The 17,921-nt window shown below is 43.8% G+C and overlaps 1 protein-coding gene across 2 annotated transcripts in view; it reads left to right on the top strand.

The window, feature by feature from the left end:
- Nucleotides 1-17,921, top strand: part of LOC131568899 (poly(rC)-binding protein 3-like) — a 496,267-nt gene that overhangs the window by 460,010 nt on the left and 18,336 nt on the right. Inside the window, exons 12-16 of one of the 2 annotated variants that reach the window (XM_058821076.1) lie at nucleotides 783-926; nucleotides 5,574-5,630; nucleotides 6,115-6,190; nucleotides 7,963-8,015; nucleotides 16,233-16,402. In XM_058821076.1, coding sequence (XP_058677059.1) covers nucleotides 783-926; nucleotides 5,574-5,630; nucleotides 6,115-6,190; nucleotides 7,963-8,015; nucleotides 16,233-16,402 — 500 coding nt within the window. The remainder of the gene's footprint in view (nucleotides 1-782; nucleotides 927-5,573; nucleotides 5,631-6,114; nucleotides 6,191-7,962; nucleotides 8,016-16,232; nucleotides 16,403-17,921) is intronic. The other variant, XM_058821067.1, reaches the window with a different exon arrangement.

Here is a 17,921-nt window from a genome sequence, read left to right on the forward strand (position 1 = left end):
CTCAGGAGATGCTCAAACACATTATTAATAATTGCCAATTGCCCTGGGTTCCCCTGAGGTGCTGCTTGCCCTTCCTGAGCCAGGGATTTCCAGAGGCTCAGTTAAACTCTGCTTTTCCTGGTGTTTGAGGGCCTCTTGCAGCAAGATTTAGCAGTCAAAGGCTGTCATGATATTGTTGAACAACAACCAGGTCCAGAACAGAGCTGCAGGCATTCTGAAAGAAACACATTTTGTTCTGATGTAGAATAGGGCAGAAAACATCCAGGTCTTGTTTAAAATAAAAATTATTCTGACCTGCCAGGACTTTTTGCTTCCTTAGGGTCAGGTCATTGCATCAGACCAGTAAGTTTCATGTTGATGGCAATTTTTTAGCCCTTAGATTAAATGATACACAAAATAAATTTATATAAAAATCTGGGCCTTTTAACCCTTACTGAAAATGCCCATAATTTCCAAGGCATCGACCATGCCCCTGTTTCATGAAATGCCTTAACTTGTGTAATGAAGCTTCATAGCTTCATCTGACAGTGGCAGTAATGAAACCACAGATGTCACCATTGCCTCTTTTGGCCATGCACTCAGGTCCTCAGCTCCTCCCTTGAAGCCCAGACAGGAGGCCTCTAGCGTGCTTTTGGTCTGATGGGGTGGGGGGCAGGGTGGGCTGGGTGGGTTACCTGCATGCCTTGTTGTCTGAGGTGACCAGTGTTTATAAAAAGAGACATCGTTTTAATACAAGCTCTGCTTTGTTTTACATTTTGACCGCTTTGTGTTTTTGTCTGCAGTCCCCACCCAAAGGTGCCACCATCCCCTACCGTCCCAAACCTGCCTCTGCACCTATCATTTTTGCAGGTGGCCAGGTAAGAGCAGACACCATTTTGGCTTCAGCTGGAAACCACACCGTCCTGGCCCAGCCTCAGCCAGCGCCTGTTAGTTTTCAACTTTTTCTTGCCTGGTATAGTATGGATGTGCTTTGTCTGCTGTGTGTGCTTACTGTTTGCAGGACAGGAGAACACTGCATTGCAAACTCTACACAAAATTGTGACGACCTGGTATTTTACCAAGATTTAACATTGACTTCTGTAATTAAGAAAGGTTCTCCCTTCTGCAGATTGAGAGGTGTCCAGATCAGGAGCTCACTGAGTGGGGCAACTCTGCTTATTGTAGTGGTTGGGGTTTTTTTTTTCTCCTTAACTTGCAGCTTCACTAGCAGTATAAGCAGTTTTGTCAATTTTGAGATGATGAAACAGCGGGACATTTTTGCTAATGAAAAGTGTAATTTTTTTCTCATAGTTTTCATACTTTTTGGGACCAAATAGTGCTTTTTGCAGTAAAGATTTACACACACATAATTTCCACTGCTTGTAGTCCCTCAGGACCAAGTAGCAATGGAATGCCAAAGTGGCTGCAACTGCTTACATGGAAGCGTAGACCTTCCCAGCAATGGTATGGAACAGCCTGATTGATAACCCAAGAACACCATTCCTGTTTCTTTTTCATGTAAAGAAGTTTTGATGATTCCTCCTTCACCTTAAGCTGTATCATTCAGGCTGTATCTCATCTGCCTTTAAAAACCCACATGCAATTGGTTCTTCTGTGTCTTTTAGTAATGTCTGAAATGGGTCTGCAGTGTGTGACAGAAGCATAGCAGGATTGCTCTGCCGTCATCTATTGCAGGGGGAATGCAGCTTTCACTGAAGAGCCAATGATAAATAGAGCTGATAAATCCCCTAAAAACACCGTGGGAGGGTCACAAGGGGACCTGTGTAGCCTCCAAGCTTCAAGCAGTGGTGGAGGAGTGAGACGCTGCAAGCCCTGCCTGACTCAAGGGGAAATCGACCCCATAAACCCAGCCTAGAGGAAGGCAGACATCTACTCAGGATTAGCATATGTAAAGCCCCTCTGGCAGCAAGGCACCCCCACCCAACCAGATCTTTTCCCCAAGGTGATGCCAAGGTCTCTTTTTAAGCAATTACCCAATTACCTGCACAGTGGAACACCTGTCACAGGGTGTGGGCTGATGGCACAGACTGTGTCCCACCTCGGGCAATTTGGAGATCATATGAGAAGCTGGACATGGAATTCCTGGTGGGGCTGAGTGCCCAAGGTGCTGCTGGCATTGTTGGTGTGACAACCTGTGCCACCACAATCTGCTGGTGTGTAAGGAAGCTCTTGCACAGGAGCACACACCTCCCAAGCAAATGCCAAAATGCTTCTGACAGCCCTTGTCATGAGCTGTCACTGATTTTTTCTGTCTCAGAGTTTTACTTTCTATTCTCTAATGATTTGTTCTGTTGGATATCCAGATTTTTATAATCTGGATGTAGTCGCTTTCAATGTGTTTGAGCCTACTTCTGTTATTTGTTGTCATCAAAATAAGAAATCTGCTTCTTTAGTGACCAAATCTGAATTGAAATGTAAAATGATGTGCCAGAAACTGGTCTATGACTGAAAGTTCAGAATAATATACTCCATATATGTAAGTTTACACTGCAGTGCTTTCCTTTAAGAAATATGTGTGTATATATGCAGCAGCCCATTCTATCAGTGTTGTAATTGCCACTGCCTTCAAAGACTGCATATGATTACTCAAAATCATTGAAACTGTTTGCTAGAGGGTGCTGAGCAGTTCATATAAATAATTGAAAGTATCCTATTTTCAGGTCTAATAGCTCTTGTCATCTTCAGTTTTATCAGTTTAAAGTGTTCTCACTTTTCTAATGCAACCTTGTTGATGTGAGAAAGAATGGAAGAGGCAGACACCTTCCGTGTGCTTTGAATTTCTCTGCTCTGACTAAGCAGAATTTTTAAGAAAATGCTTAAGGTGTGTTAAAGTGGAAAGCCATTTTAGCTAGGTTTCATAAGTGGAAATTAATACCAAAAATAAAACTTTATTAGCACTGTTAGTGCCATTCAACCTTTCAGCTAAGCTATCAGAAGTTATTTTTCTATTCTAAATTACATCATTGCTATCTTGAAAGGATTTTGTTTGTTTAACACTTAGTAAAATAAGTAACATTAGCTAAATATAATCTCTAGTTTTCCTTAAGAAGTTGGGGTTCTTCCACTCTAAGTATTGCTTTTAATTCTCTTGTGCTTCTTTGATACTGCATTGCATAACAAAACTAAAAGGAAACTGAACACACTGCCCTGCTCTTCTCCTATTGTTATTTATCATGTGCAATGGTTAAATTGGACATTTCTACCCTGTGTGCTGCACTGGTGGTACTGAGAGGGTGCAGCTTTGCTTTATATCTGTCACCATTATGATGGTCTAAATTGAGGGAGATGTGCAGACCAGGTCATCCCTGCTGTTGCTTACGTTAGTAGGGAAGTTGCCCTTGACTGTGATGGAAGCAGAACCATAGCCCATGCGCTCAGTGGAACATTACAGGACAGATGTGTCAGCAGCCTCTAATCAGGCCTGAGCTCAGCAAGCCCCAGCCCTCAGCCCCAAAAACACGATTCCCCTGACAAAGGGTAAAGCAGATACTGTTTTCTCAAGCTAAATCGATCAAATAACCTTTTGGCAGCCTAAGAAATGAAAACCTTTCTTTCTCTTTTTTTTTTTTTTTTCTGGGGAAGAAAATTCAAGGCTCATCATGTCCATTCTAGTTTGATAGTTTTCATGGACTACCAAGCAACCAAGTAAACCTGGTCTGAGCACTAAATATTCATTGTTTTTATTACCGCTCCAGTTTTTTTGCTTCCTCCTATGTACACATGGAAGTATGAGGGAGCAGAATGATGAAGGAAGGGGTGGCTTCTGTTGGTTTGCTGGTGACTTTTTGTGATGGGTTCTTCCTGGTTTACTGACCACTGCTTGGAAAACAGCCATGTAAAAGATGTTCTCTCAGCTGGGTTTGAAGTACAGCTGAGACCAGAAAAGACACTTGTGACCCAGCACAGAGGCTCAGACACCAAAGCATGGTTTCCAAACCCACTGTTTGCCCACAGTCCCAGCTGTAACCTCCCTGAAGCTGCTGCTGGGCTTGGCTGAGCACAGAGCACCCCCACCACCACCACTCCTTCCCACTGAGGTTGTCCTCATTTGGTGAAACAGTTTAAAAAGTTTCACTTGCTTGAATACATGTTTTCTTTAGACCCACTGATGACGGTGATCACTTGTTTTTGTGGAATAGAACCTTTCTTAGTGATATACAACTCATCAGTGATGCCCATTCCCTGTAGATGCACATGCATGTTTGCCCATGAGCCTCCCATTGAGCCTGGTACACACAGTTTTTTCCCTGAAAACTGCTCATGTGCATAATGTTTTCCAGATTATGGCCTGGCTTTATAACTAATTTAAAAACTAAATTAAATGTTTCTTCTCCAAAAGGGAAATTCTGCTACAGAAATGTGCATCATGCAGTTGAGACATTAAAGGTTTTAATATCCGAACTCCATTAAATGAATTGTTTTATCATTTGCAGAGGATTCATTACTTTCTAAGAGGCCTTTTGTCAAATAAGCATTTTGCAAACTAAGCTAATCAGCTCTGTTCCTGTTTATAATTCTCCCACTACAAATATTTATGTTATAATTTGTCCTTCTGCTTTCCTGCCTGTCTAAGCACAAGCACATTAATTTTTTTTCTGACATGCTATTCCTTTCATGCATAATAGAAAATCATAAACTCTCTGTAGTTTGTTGTTTGTTTTTTTTTTTTGTAGGCCACTGCAGAGAGTTGAACAGGACCAGCAGGAGAGACAAAGGGCTGTGCTAACTGGTGCCAGGCATGCCACCATATCCCTCCTCACTCATGTGCTTTTTTACCTCACCCCGGTGCTGCCAGAAATGATGCCAGACACTTGCAAGGGACTTACATCCCTTGCACTGCTCTTGTGGTGCAGAGTGGCTGGATTTGGAGAGAGGACATCTGGCTTGTTGTGGAAGATAAGACCACCCACTGTGCTGGGGGTCTCCATGATGCTCCTGTCTCCAAACTGGCCTGCTGGCCCTGTGCCCCAGCACTGCAGGACAGGCTGCCATCAGCACACAGGCTCAGCTGCCCACTGGCATGGCAGCCGGGGCATGAACTCCATGAGATGCCCCATGAGTTATCTGTTGCTGTCAGATGAGGTGTCTCAGAGCTGGCTGGCACATGGCCCTGCACACACGTGGCGGTCAGGAGCTGGAGGACAGGGCAGGGCATCCCCTGAGCAGCCCTGTCCCCTCCTCGCTGTGCCTCTGGCTGCTCCGGCATCTGCATCTCCCCAGGTGCCTTGGTGTCACTGGCCACCCCCTGTGCTCCTTGACCCCCTCTGTGTCCTCAGCCCTGCTCCCAGCAGACAGAGCTGGACTAAAGAGAGCTCCTGAGGGCCGAGAGCATCAGGGCTCGGGCAGTGGCTTGGGGTTCTCTGCTTGCAGGGGTACATGGGCAGCCTGACAGAGACTTTTCTGTGCCGTGCCAGGGGTTATCAAGCAGCACAAGACAATTAAACCTCACTCAGTGTGGAAAGCAGTGCAGGTGGCATTTGCTGGGGCGGGCGTGAGAAGCTTTTGTGATGAGAACTGGAATGCTGCTTGTCCCACCTGACTAACCCTGTCTTAACTGTGCTTGTTGTTCCCAGGCATTCACGATTCAGGGGCAGTATGCCATCCCTCATCCAGACGTGAGTCCAGCACATGTAAATTATTCCCTTTTTGTTCCTCTCCCTCTTATTTGTTCTGGGCAGCATTTGCTTTCTACAGTTAGCAATAAAGACATGGCCTAAGGGCACCTTTCCTGACCAACATGGTCTATAGCCAAGTGTTAGCCCAGCTACATCTCTTACCTTGTGTAATAATCGCTAGAAAGTACAATGGCCCAGGAACAAATGACAGTTATCTTGGTCTTTTTGCATGTGATATATTTGAGTTCCTTTAATATGTAATTCTACAGTAATTAGTTAATATTAACAATAGCCATTACATGTAATAACCGTAGAGATGTCATTTATAACCAGTTTGTTTTGTTTTTTTTTCTCTACGGTAGATTAGAATGAATGATTAAACCTTTTATTTTTCAATATAATTTTAATTAATCCAGTTTTAGAACACGTAAGATGGTTTCTCTGCTCTGAAATAATTCCATTTGATTGGTTAGTTCTAATTTCCCATCCTGCCCTGCAGTTGACCAAGCTTCACCAGTTGGCTATGCAGCATCCCCCCTTTACTCCCCTTGGGCAGACCACCCCTGGTTTCCCTGGTACGTACCCATGACCCCCTGGAGATGTCCTTCTTCTTAACAGCTTTGTTTCCCGTGGTCATTACATCATTTTAATAATAAATGTGGTCAATGACCAGCAATCCTTCTGTTTTTACACATTAATCTCTCTTCTTCCCTCCCGTACCTCTGTTACTGTTCCTTTCATCATTACTAAAATGTGCTTAGTTTGTTACTTTTATTAATCACAAGTGCTTCATTTGTGCCCTTGGCTAAAAGCCCTGAGTTTCTTCTGTTCAGTCCTTGCAAAGTTATTATGGACCATACAGTATGTACCAGTTGGTTCTGAGGGAAGTGCCTGGGCGTGCTTCTTGTCCATGCTTTGGTGACATGGATCAGAGAGAAGCAAACGTGGGAAAACAGTTTGTGCTCATGGCGCAGAAGCACCAATTAAAGAAACCATGGCATGCTGAAAGCTGAGTTCTTGTAGAGCCAAATGTCTTGAGAGCATCTGCAATCATCACTGCTGGGACAAGTGCCTCACTTCCTACTAGATAACTCAGATATAGCTACAAAATGCCATGGAAATTTAGTTAAGGACTTAAAATTTGCTCCCTACTTAATAAAGCTGAGGCTGAATTATTGATTGAAGAGTGAGATAAGCCTGCAAATGAACATTTATACTGTGCTTCACAACATACATGCTTGGCATCTAAAAACTTCACAGAAGTGCATCTGTACTGGTACATGCTTTGTATGGCAAATAACATTTTATCACATACATCACAAATTCTCTGAGCAACTTGACTACTTGATACTCAGTGTGAAACAAGCTTATGCAATTCATAATTGAATATAAACGAATACAATTAGTCACTTTATTTATTTTTGTATATTCTAGTTAGAAATTACTATTTTTGGCATATCTTTACAGATAATACAATAAACACCAATAAAAGAGAAAATAGGATAAAGATTCATGACATCAAAACATATTTTTGTTTCTTTGTGATGTATCTGATAAAATACCTACAAGTAATACTAAATGGCTTTTCCTAGCTTTGTGTTTTCCTTATTCTTGTCATTAACATCCTGCTCCTTAATCTTTTCCTGGATATATTTGTGAGATGTACGTTTCTGTAATGTTACTGTGTGTTAGAAGAGTAATTCCATTTTTCCTGAGCATTTTCCTTTTGTCCACCCAATTTACAAACAAATGTATGTAGCTTAGAGTACTTTGTCCATTCCCCTTCCAAAATTACCCTTCCTAACATTTCTTTAGCAACTAATCCCACATATAATTTCCAGATTTTCTTAGGTTAATTTCTTTGTCCTTATTTTTTTTTTTTTTGTTATTTTTCATGAACATGTACTCTGTTCAGCTAATTGTTCATTTGACACCCACTTTAATTTTCCATATTCTAGAGTTCCTAGTAGACAGGTCTAATTTCAGCCATACATTAATTTCTCAATTGATGTGTTTAGAACAAGATTTGGAGACTTGTTTTTAGAGGAAGCCCTTCATTTTCTAGAAGCTTTTTGTGATGACTCTCTGGAATCTCATGTGACATTTGTTTCTTTGATGGGTTAAAGGTTAATTAAAATAAGACTCATTTAAAATTAGCCCAGCCCTCTGAGTTTTGCATCCTTTGCTTTCTTTTGTGTTTCACTATCAGTTCTCTATTTTTCTTTGTTCTTTTCTCTTTTTTTTTTCCCTCTCCTTTCTGTATGTTTCCTTCTTTAAAATTTCATTTTTGTGTCTTGCCCTTCTTGCAAACAGCTGGCGTAACATTTTCCCTCTGTCCCCTGAATAGGACTGGATGCCACTACTCCAACCAGTTCCCATGAACTTACAATTCCCAATGATGTAAGTGGACCAATAGTCCGTATCTCTTTCTCTTCTCTCGCTCCTCTGCCGCCAGAGGGGACACGTCTGACCTTGGCTGATGTGCAAACACCAGCCCCAGGATAGACTGTGCAGCACTCAGCCTGTGGGGAGGGGCCTGAGGGGCTGCTGAAATGCTGGATGGCAGGGCAGGAGTGGCTGTCCCCTCTCGTGCCTCTTGGTGACAGTGCCACAGGGCTGCACTGGCTTCAGGAAAGCCTGGGCTCCCAAAATTCATCTCTCAGGTGGCACTGGCACGGGTGGTCTCAGCAGAGGGGCCAAAGGGGCTGGAACAATGTGCAGCCCTGTGTGCTGTGTGTTGGGCTGGAGTCCTCCATGGCCATCTCCACTGAACCACGCATTTACCCAAGATGGCATTTTTCCTGAGCCAGAAAGCTGCTTTGGAAATGTAAAGGTGCAGTATAAGGGTTTATTTAAAAAACAAGGGCTAGGAACATTCCTGCTCCAGCAGCTCTGGGTTGGTTGTGATCAACAGGGCCAGTGTCCATGAGCAACATGGTGCTGAACCTTAAAACAGTTCAAAATGCCCAGCTGATATGCTGGGCATCACATAAAAACGCCTTCCCATTTAATTTGATTTCATTGCAAACAGGGTTGGGGTCTTTTTTCCATTTTCATTACAAATGAGTCACTTGGAAAATGGAAGTATTCCCCTCCAGTAAAAAGAGTTTTGAAGCATGGGTGGGATCACCAATAGCAATTATATTACTTAGAGATACTTGCAATATTGTGCAAGCCCTATTAAACTCAGTGGCAATGATTTACAGTAAGAGAAAGATACAGAACCACAAAGTGGAGGTGTGAGTGCTGTGATTCATTAAACTTTCTGTTACGTAAAAAATTCCCTGCTGATTTATCAGTTCCTGCTTCACAACCAAATTCATACTAAGCTGAGAATTTTTTAGGAGCACCTTCTTTATCCTTACAGCACAAGTTTCATAATTTCCATTTCAGACAAATGTTCTTGCTATCAGAGTTGTAAATCCAAGGTCACTCTTCTGACTTCTCTTCTTTTGGGTTTCATGGCAGAAAAAGGGAGGGAGAAGGTTGGCCCTGGGTCCTGTAGTGCCATACAAAATTTTTTAAAACCATCAGTTTCTCAACCATGAGGTGTGAAATGCCCAGCTCTGCACTCTCCATGAACAGCAAACACAAATCTGCCTGATGATTCTCATAGAAGGTTTTTATGGCTACACAGCACGTGTCTTGCTGTTGCTGCTAAAGGAGCAAAGCCAAGGCTAAAATGGGGTCAGGCTTAGGAAGAGCCTGCAGGAGCTCTCCAGGTGGTGAGAGGAGTTCTGATGTGTGTATGGTGTCAAGGTGTGCATTAGAGGACCAGGTCAGTGCTGCCACCTGAGCCCTGTGTGCCCCTCTCTGTGTGGGCATGCCCAGGGCTGCAGAGCAGAGGGGAGAACTGGCTCTTGTCCTGTCAGGTAGCAGGAGCTGCTTGGGAATTTCACAGGTGCCTTCCCTGGGGTCTCCCAGTGTGGCCATGCATACTGTGCCCCATCACAGCTGCACAAGGGCTGCTCTCCAGGCAGCCCAGTGCCAAAAATGTATTTCTTTTTGTCAGCAGTGGTGTGACCAGCAGGACCAGGGCAGTGAATGTCCCCCTGTGCGTGGCTCTGGTGAAGCCACACCTCAAATGCTGTGTTCAGTTTTAGACCCCACAGTTCAGGAAAGACACAGTTCAGAAACTGAGGTGCTGGAGCAAGTCCAGAGAAGGGCAATGAAACTCGTGAAGGGTCTGAGCACAAATCCCATGAGGAGCTGCTGATGGAGCTGGGGTTGTTCAGCCTGAAGAGAGGAGGCTCAGAAGGGACCTGATTGTTCTCTGTAACCACTTGAAAGGAGACTGTAGGTGAGTAGAGGTTGTTCTCTTCTCCCAAGTGGATGATAGGAAAAGAGGAAGTGGTCTTAGGATGCTGTACCAGAGGAGGTTTAGACTGGATATTAGGAGAAATGTCTTCACTGGAGGGATGGTCAGACATTGGAACAGGCTGCCCAGGGAAGTGGTGGAATCACCATCCCTGGAAGTGTTCAAAAGGACATCTGGAATTGTTCAAATGGACATTGTGGCTGTGGCATTTGAGGACTTGGTTTAGGATGAAATGATGGTGCTGGGTTAATCATTGGGCTCCATGATGTTAGAGGTGATGTACAGCCTTAATGATTCAAAGAGAAATGAGGATATGAGGGAGACAGAGAGAAATGAGGCATGAGGCAGCAGGGTGGGAAGGCACAGGCACCATCAGTCAGATGCTGTGTGTGGAGGGAGGTCAGGGTGGGAGAGGCAGCAGCAGCTGTGCACAAAGCCTGCGTGGCAATTCGACTTTGCTTTCCCAGTAAATATCTCCTAGTCCAGTTTTGATGGACAGGCTGTCAGCATGGCACAGGGATTGTTTATCTGGCTGAAGTGAAGGAAGCTGCAGGCCCTGGCCCAGAGCTGCAGTGCAGTCCTGAAGCTGCCCGGGGTTTGTCCCCTGCCTGGGGTTTGTCCCCTGCCTGCTCCAGCTCCAGGGATCCCCTGTGCTGCACGAGTTCCACAGCTTTCTTACCATTGTGCTTATCTGTGTAAAAGTCCAGCACACATGAGAACACCATGGGACCTACAAATACCCACATGCTCTGCTGCTACCAGAGAAACCAGTGTATAGCTACATGTGCTACACACTTTTATATACTTTTAAAGACCAAGATAATGATAAGCATACCTCAGTAAGAATATGATTGAGCAAAATCAGATATAAAGGCAATGAGGAGATGGGAGTTTAGCCTAGTGTACAGCAAATAGATATTAATACCCTTTTACAATCACTTCATATTAAAATAAAATTTCCTCATTCCCTCTGGCATTTAGGCAGTGACAGAAATTTATTTTTCTGTTATTAATAATTTCTGTAAAAACATCATGCTGCTTTCTTCATGCAATATGCTGGCAATTGCAATTAACCTGTTGCTCAATAACAAAGAGATACTGGAGAACAAAAAAAGTTTACAGAAAGTAATTTTTCACATGCTAAAAGCTGAGGCTTCCCCTCCCAATAATGAATTCAGAAGATTTGCTTTTCTAGGTTTTTTCATAACTTCTGTGTAACTCCAAAAAGAGAACAAAGAGGACACTTCTCCCAGTCCATCTCAGAAGTCACCTTGGTCTTTATAGCATCTCATTTTGATCATCAAAGCCTCTTACAGGGGCATTTGATTGCCTTTCTTTCCTTGCTGGGATCTTGTCTGTCCTTCCATTGCTGCCCAAGTTACACAGTATAAGTGTGTTTCACCTAAATCCCAGAATAAAGTGGCATAAACAAGTCCTTAAAAGAAAGAAGAGATGACACCCTTGGGTGTAGATAACAGGTGTCTTAAGATTTCATAAGTCAATACCCCAAAACATCCATTGGGAGTAAATTAACAGACCAATAATAATTTAAAAATCCATCTCATAAAAATTAGGCACATTTTGCATATATGTGGGAGAGGCAGGGACAAGCAACAGGAAAGCAACTTACCCCACAGAAAGCACTAAGAACATTTTAGGGCAGCTGTAAATCTGATCACTATGCCATAGAAACAGAAGTGTCAATCCATCCAAAATGGATATGGCAGACTTGAAGAATTGCCTTTATTTCCCTATGGTACCTCCAATACTTCCCTGCCAATGAGCGGGACCCACATGTGCAAAATGTTCTCAGAGCTGCCCACGTTTTCTCAGTTTTCTATATGGCTTATTACAAAGTCTGTGCAATTATTATGGTCCAGATTTTGCATTGTTGTGGCAAGGAAATTTCTTAAAGTTATTATTGTTTTGTTCTCAAGAGATACAGAGTATTTAGACTTCTTTTTCCAGGCCCTGCTGCAAGTTTGTAAAGAACTATAATCTGCCTCAGGAGATATTTCCCCCTGTAGAGTACTCTGCCCCAGATCTTCTAGTTAAAAAACAGAAAACAGACCAACCCAAACCTGAAACCAAGAGTTTCAGCCTGTATCTTTCTGAGAAGAGATTGAAGAGTCTCATTCCTGATGAGCACCTGCTTGCTTAGCTAATGCAGAGGCTTTGCCAAAGCAAATGGACTGGCTGTGTTGGCAGCAGGGAACCAGGGGCATCCATGAGTACCTGTGGTCAAGCTCTCTGCTCCTGACAGCAGATACCAAGTTACAGAGGCTAATTCTTGGCCCTTTTTACAAGCACTGCATTATAAGAAAGGAAACTGATTCTTTTTCACCAGTGCTTAAAATCTTCATGTAATTTCCTGTGGCAGTCAATGCTCTGCAGCATTGAACTCTTTCATTAGACTCTGTCAGTGCTTCAGCATTACAGGAAAATTTATTTATTTATTTATATATATATATGTGTAAAGCATTTCTATTTAGCATTATGGGGAAAATAAAATAATGGAAGAGAGGTAGCTGAACCAGAGATGCCATAGCATATTGGGAGAAACTATCAGCATCAGTAATTTGGAGGTGAGACAAATTATAGGAGACCTTCGAATCCCACCCTTTAAGAGTCCAGACTCCTGACTCAGTTCTGTTTCCATTTGTGCCAGCAGAACTTTATATCAAAGAACAGAGCAAAGCTAGAAAAAAGCAAAAAGCAGAACGTATGTTTTAGGGTTGGTTGGTTTGGAGTTTTTTGGCACAAGGAGAAATGAGGTGTGTTGAGTTTGGGCAAGACAGACAGAGGTGGTGTAGAGAAAGTGGAAAGGGAACCATTTTTACTTGATGCTCACAGATCAAGAAGGAGGGTACACCAGCTGAAATTTTTGGGTGTAAAAACAAATGGTGATACTTAACACATCAGCAAGCTCTGGAGGTCACTGCCATGGCCCTTGGACAGCAAAAGGAGAAACAGGTTCAAAAAGAAATTGTCAGGCAAATGGACTATGGAGCATAAAGGTAGAGATAGCACCTACTGCTCAGATGGTCTGTAAGCCTTGAGAGGGAATTTGAAATACCAGCAGAAATTTTATTTTATACCTCACACTGGTTTTACCTTTTTTTTTTCTTGTAAGGGTGGGTTACTGCCACAGTCAGAGACAGACTACTGGGCTTGATGCATATCTGATGTGAGCTCTTCCACCCAAGTGTTGAGAGAGTCAAAATATCGATGCATGTACATGTACATACTGTGTGTGTGTGTATGTACATATGTTTCTATTATAGATATTTAAAATACAAGTATTCCCAGAGTGGGTGAATCTCAGAGTGGGTCAGGTTGCAGGGACCACAGGGCCATCTGGTCCAACCTCCCTGCTCCAGCTGGGTCATCTTAGAGCAAATGGCACAGGATTGTGTCTAGATGGTTCATGAACATCTTCAGTGAGGGAGACTCCACAACCTCTCTGGACAACCTGTCCCAGTGCTTGGTCACTGACACAGTGAAAAAGCTCTTCCTCACATCCTGGTGGAACTTCCTGCGCATCAGTTTTTGCCCATTGATTGCTTCTTGTCCTATTGCTCAGCACCACCAAGAAAAGCCTGGATCCACCCTCTTGGCACTCTCCCTTCAGATTCTGATATTCATGAGGTCCCCCCTCAGTTGTCTCTTCTTGAGGCTGAACAGGCTGAGTTCCCTCAGCCTTTCCTCATAAGAGAGGTGCTTCAGTCCTTCACTCATCTTTGTGGCACTGCACTGGACCTGCTCCAGGAGCTCCATGTCTCTCTTGTCCTGAGGAGCCCAGAACTGGACACAGCGCTCCAGACTTGACCTCACCAGGGCTGAGTAGAGGGGCAGGATGACTTCCCTTGATCTGGGCAGTGTTATTTATTCCTAATGCTCCTCAGGATCTCATTGTCCTTCTTAGCCACCAGGACACACTGCTGGGTCATGGACAGCTTGTTGTTCACCAAGACCCCCAGGTCCTTCACCACAATGCTGCTTTCCAGCAGGTCAGCCCCCACATTTGTTAAATTTCAGACAGTTCCCCTCCGCCCATCTCCACCCTGTCAAGAGGGTTGGAAGGGCTGCTCAGCCCCCTGGGGTATTGCCCAATCCTCCCAGCTCTGTGTCACCAGGGAACTTGCTGAGCAGGTCTCTGCCCCTTCATCTGAGTCGTTGATGAACGCGTTAACACTGGCTCCAGTGTTGAACCTTGGGGGACACCACAAGTGACAGGCCTCCAACAGGACCCTGTGCCACTGCTGATTACATTTATTAGTTCGTCCAGTATTAGACTACAGTGTGTAGTAGGCTTGGTATAGTCTGTGGTAGGTTTGGCTCCTCTCCCAAATGGGCCAGAGGAATTTGGATGCAGTTTGACGATTCCATCTCAGAGCAAGGCATCTCAGGCAAGTTTCTTTATATAAAAAAAAATCCCCATAACTAAATGCCCCTTGAACTTCTTCTAGAACACATCAGCTCTTGAATACTCAGATACTGCTCAAATTTCATTGTAATAACATGTAATGAGAAAGGCAACCCAGAGAGAGCCCAAGCCCCCAGCACTGCTATCCTTCCTGCATGGCAGATGGAGTTGTGTGCTCTGCACAAACCACAGGCCCTGTCACAGCTTGCAGATGGTGTCCAAACATCCTGTTGTCACAGCAATGAAGGGTGACTTTGGAGAGCTTCAGGCCAAAGGTTACCAAACCTCTCTTCCAGACACCAGCATCACCAGTGTCCTTGACCAGTGTGGACTGAATCCTCACTACTTAACTCAAACTCAGCTAGGAGATGGCATGTTCTTTGCACCTGGGTGACAGTCTGGGCATCACTGAGGACCCCCAGCACATACAAGTGGCAATACACTTGCTGAGTGACCCCAGCAGGTGCCTGCTCTGGTGCTCTCCTCTCCTGCACCAGCTTCACTCCCTGCAGACCATGGAGGCCAGTGAGACTGACGCATCAGAAGCAGAGGCTTAGGGATCCCTGTGCTGCCCACAGACAGCCAGTGCGGGCACATTGGTGTGCACACAGACAGACCAGAAGCTTCCTGGAGAAGCACACACCAGTCCTCTGCACTGGCATGTAGTCACACACTCAGAGAGATTCCTTGGGATGAGGACAGGGAGCTCAGCAAGGCCCTCCTGTTGTAGCAGGATGGGAAATCCTGTGTGCATCTCCTGCCACCCCATTTTTCCCCCCTCATGGTTGCTCCTCTTGTGCTTGTCAAAATTTGGTCTTTGTTTCAGCCACCTGGGTATCCACTTTGGCTTTCTGTTTGTCCCTGAGTGTGAAGCAAGGATTGCATTGGGAGGTTTTTCTTCTCTTGGTAAAACATGTGGACAACTGTGAATCTGTTTCTGGCCAGTTACTCCAAGTGCTACAGTTCCCCATAAGGGTATTCAACACATCAGGGCCTGAAGCAGCAGGGAGAGTGGCAGTCTCTGTATCCTGGCATATCCTTCTGCAAAACTGGCAACATTATCCCAGCATCAACATACCTGCAGATCAAAGTTTCCATTTTCTACTCACTCTGGACATGGCTGAGCTTCTCGGGGCCCATCCTTCCTTAACAAAGAACAAAACTCCCCTCCTCACCCTTACAGAAACCAAAACATCTCAGCCTCAGCTGCTGGCTCCGTGCCCACTTGCTTCTGGGGGCTCCCCATGCTGGAGCAGAAACACCCTGGGACACACATGCACACACACACAGAGCTCAGGCTCAGTTCTGTTCACAAAAAAAGAGTTTTGGTAAGTTTCTGTAAAGGAAGGCAGACAAATTTCAGTATCTTCCTATGCCTGCTTCTGCCTGCAGTCAGAGAGCTGTAAATCCCACTGACTTTAATGCACAGTACCTGTCCAAGCAAGAGCCACGTGTATCCAGGGAGATGTAGGGCTGTCAGTGCTCTGAAAAGGTGCAGAGCCACACACAGCAGCTCTGGATGGTCAGCCTGGCTTCCAGCTGCTGCTCTTGGTTTGCTGCTGCCACTGGCAAGTGGTTTGGTTTTCTCACATCACAGCACGCTGCCATTTTCTGCCATGGAGACAGTGAAATATTCTTGAAACGGCAGAAATAAGATACTGACTTAACCATGTAGCAGCAAAACTGGATCTAGAGGCATATGACTATAGAGACCATAGATTGCACTAGAGATTCCTTCCAAACAGCAGAGCAAGAATCTTTTTGTTTAGCTACTGAGCTGCTCATAACTATCTTTTTAGCAATACTACAGATTGCAGTTAAGTGGTTTTTGCTTGTGTCTGTGGCACTAATCTCAGTCTTTGTCCCGCTCCAGTTAATAGGCTGCATTATTGGCAGACAAGGCAGTAAGATAAATGAAATCAGGCAGATGTCAGGAGCGCAGATCAAGATTGCTAATGCCACAGAAGGCTCCGCAGAACGACAAGTTACAATCACAGGATCCCCTGCAAACATCAGCTTAGCACAGTACCTCATTAATGCAAGGTAAGTTGGCTTTGTAAGTGATCATGCTTCTGCGAGATTGCTCTGTCTGCTCTCCAGCAAATGTCTGTCCTGGGTAGATCCAGAAAGTTGCTTTGCAGTGTCCATTTTGCATAGTATTACTCAATTCCTAATGGTTTGTAAAGCCTGAATCATTAGAACCTGGGTTTGATGTTGGCTTACATGAAAAGGAGCGTAATCCAGTGCAATTCCAGCTACATGTTGAATGAAAAAGCTGCAAAATCTGAATATTCATATTATCATCCACCTAAAATATCAGTGGATAAATTAAATTAAATGAAAATCATAAATTGTTTAGAGGAAAAACACTTTTCACAGACGCATTTTACTATCCTGAATGGCAAATATAGTGAAACAGATTGCAAAATACATTTAATTTACCAGGTGGAAATTGCCATTCAGAGTTGATAAACTGACCTTAGGTTGCTGAAGAGGCACAGGATTTACTTCTTCAGAAACAGCACCACAAATCTGTAAGAAGCATTCCCTAATGAGACAGGGTGAGACTATCTGCTTCTCCCCTTCCTGGTCCCAGAATTAATGAAAGCACTGGCTGTTTACCTAAGCCATGGTGATGGCTTAGGTCTCTTAACAGTTTTTATATTATTATTTAGAAAAATATTAAAATTGATCCCACTTTTATTTGCAATTATGTAGAGAAGAAAGTGTAATGGATATAGTGCTGTCTCATAGATCTCCCTGTAAATGCTGGACTGAAGCAACATATGGTGGGGGAGGGGAATAGCTATGTATTTTATGGCTTTTTTAAATTTTATTTTATTTTTTCCCCCCACAAAATTGCTGTGATATGAATCAAGCTTTGTGTTTAACTATGTTTGCTGTTAAGGTAGTACAAAGCATGTGATTTATGTGGGAGCTGCAGTCACAGCAGGTCTGTGGCTTCCTGTGGTCCAGCCTCCTCTCCATCCCAGTTTTGTAGAGCACCACTGCAATGGTTGGAGTGGAGGAATGGGATGTTTGTGCAGCTCTGTGTTACAGCAGACAAAAACACTGCTTTTCATAATTTAGCCTGAAAGCAGCTTCCTAGGAAAAGATACATGTAGGGGTGGCACTGTGAAAACTAAGATAAACCATTTCCAGAATCTTAAAACAACAACCTACAGCTCTTTTGATTTATATTCTTTGTAGCAAATATAAGTCACTTCCGTAAGCCCTGTAATCAAATAAAAATGTGTTCCCTCCTTTAACCCTTAAGGATATGTTCTTCTCTTGGTGTTCAGGGATTCCCCACACATCGAGACGAGAATAGACCCCTTCATTTTTAGTTGCACAAACACCATATGGCATGCATCTGGATCTCGGAAGATAACAATTTAGGATCTTGAAGACAGCTAAAGCATGCAAATAAAATAATGTACTTATTAATGGAGTTGCAGTGAGCTGCTCACCAGAGACAGAAACTCTAGTGAACAAAACTGTTTGACTCATTTTAGAAAAATCTGTGAACTCTCACACTTCTGTTGATCACTGTTTAATGGTT

The sequence above is a fragment of the Ammospiza caudacuta genome, chromosome 1 (assembly GCF_027887145.1).
Source record: "Ammospiza caudacuta isolate bAmmCau1 chromosome 1, bAmmCau1.pri, whole genome shotgun sequence".
Lineage (NCBI taxonomy): Eukaryota > Metazoa > Chordata > Aves > Passeriformes > Passerellidae > Ammospiza > Ammospiza caudacuta.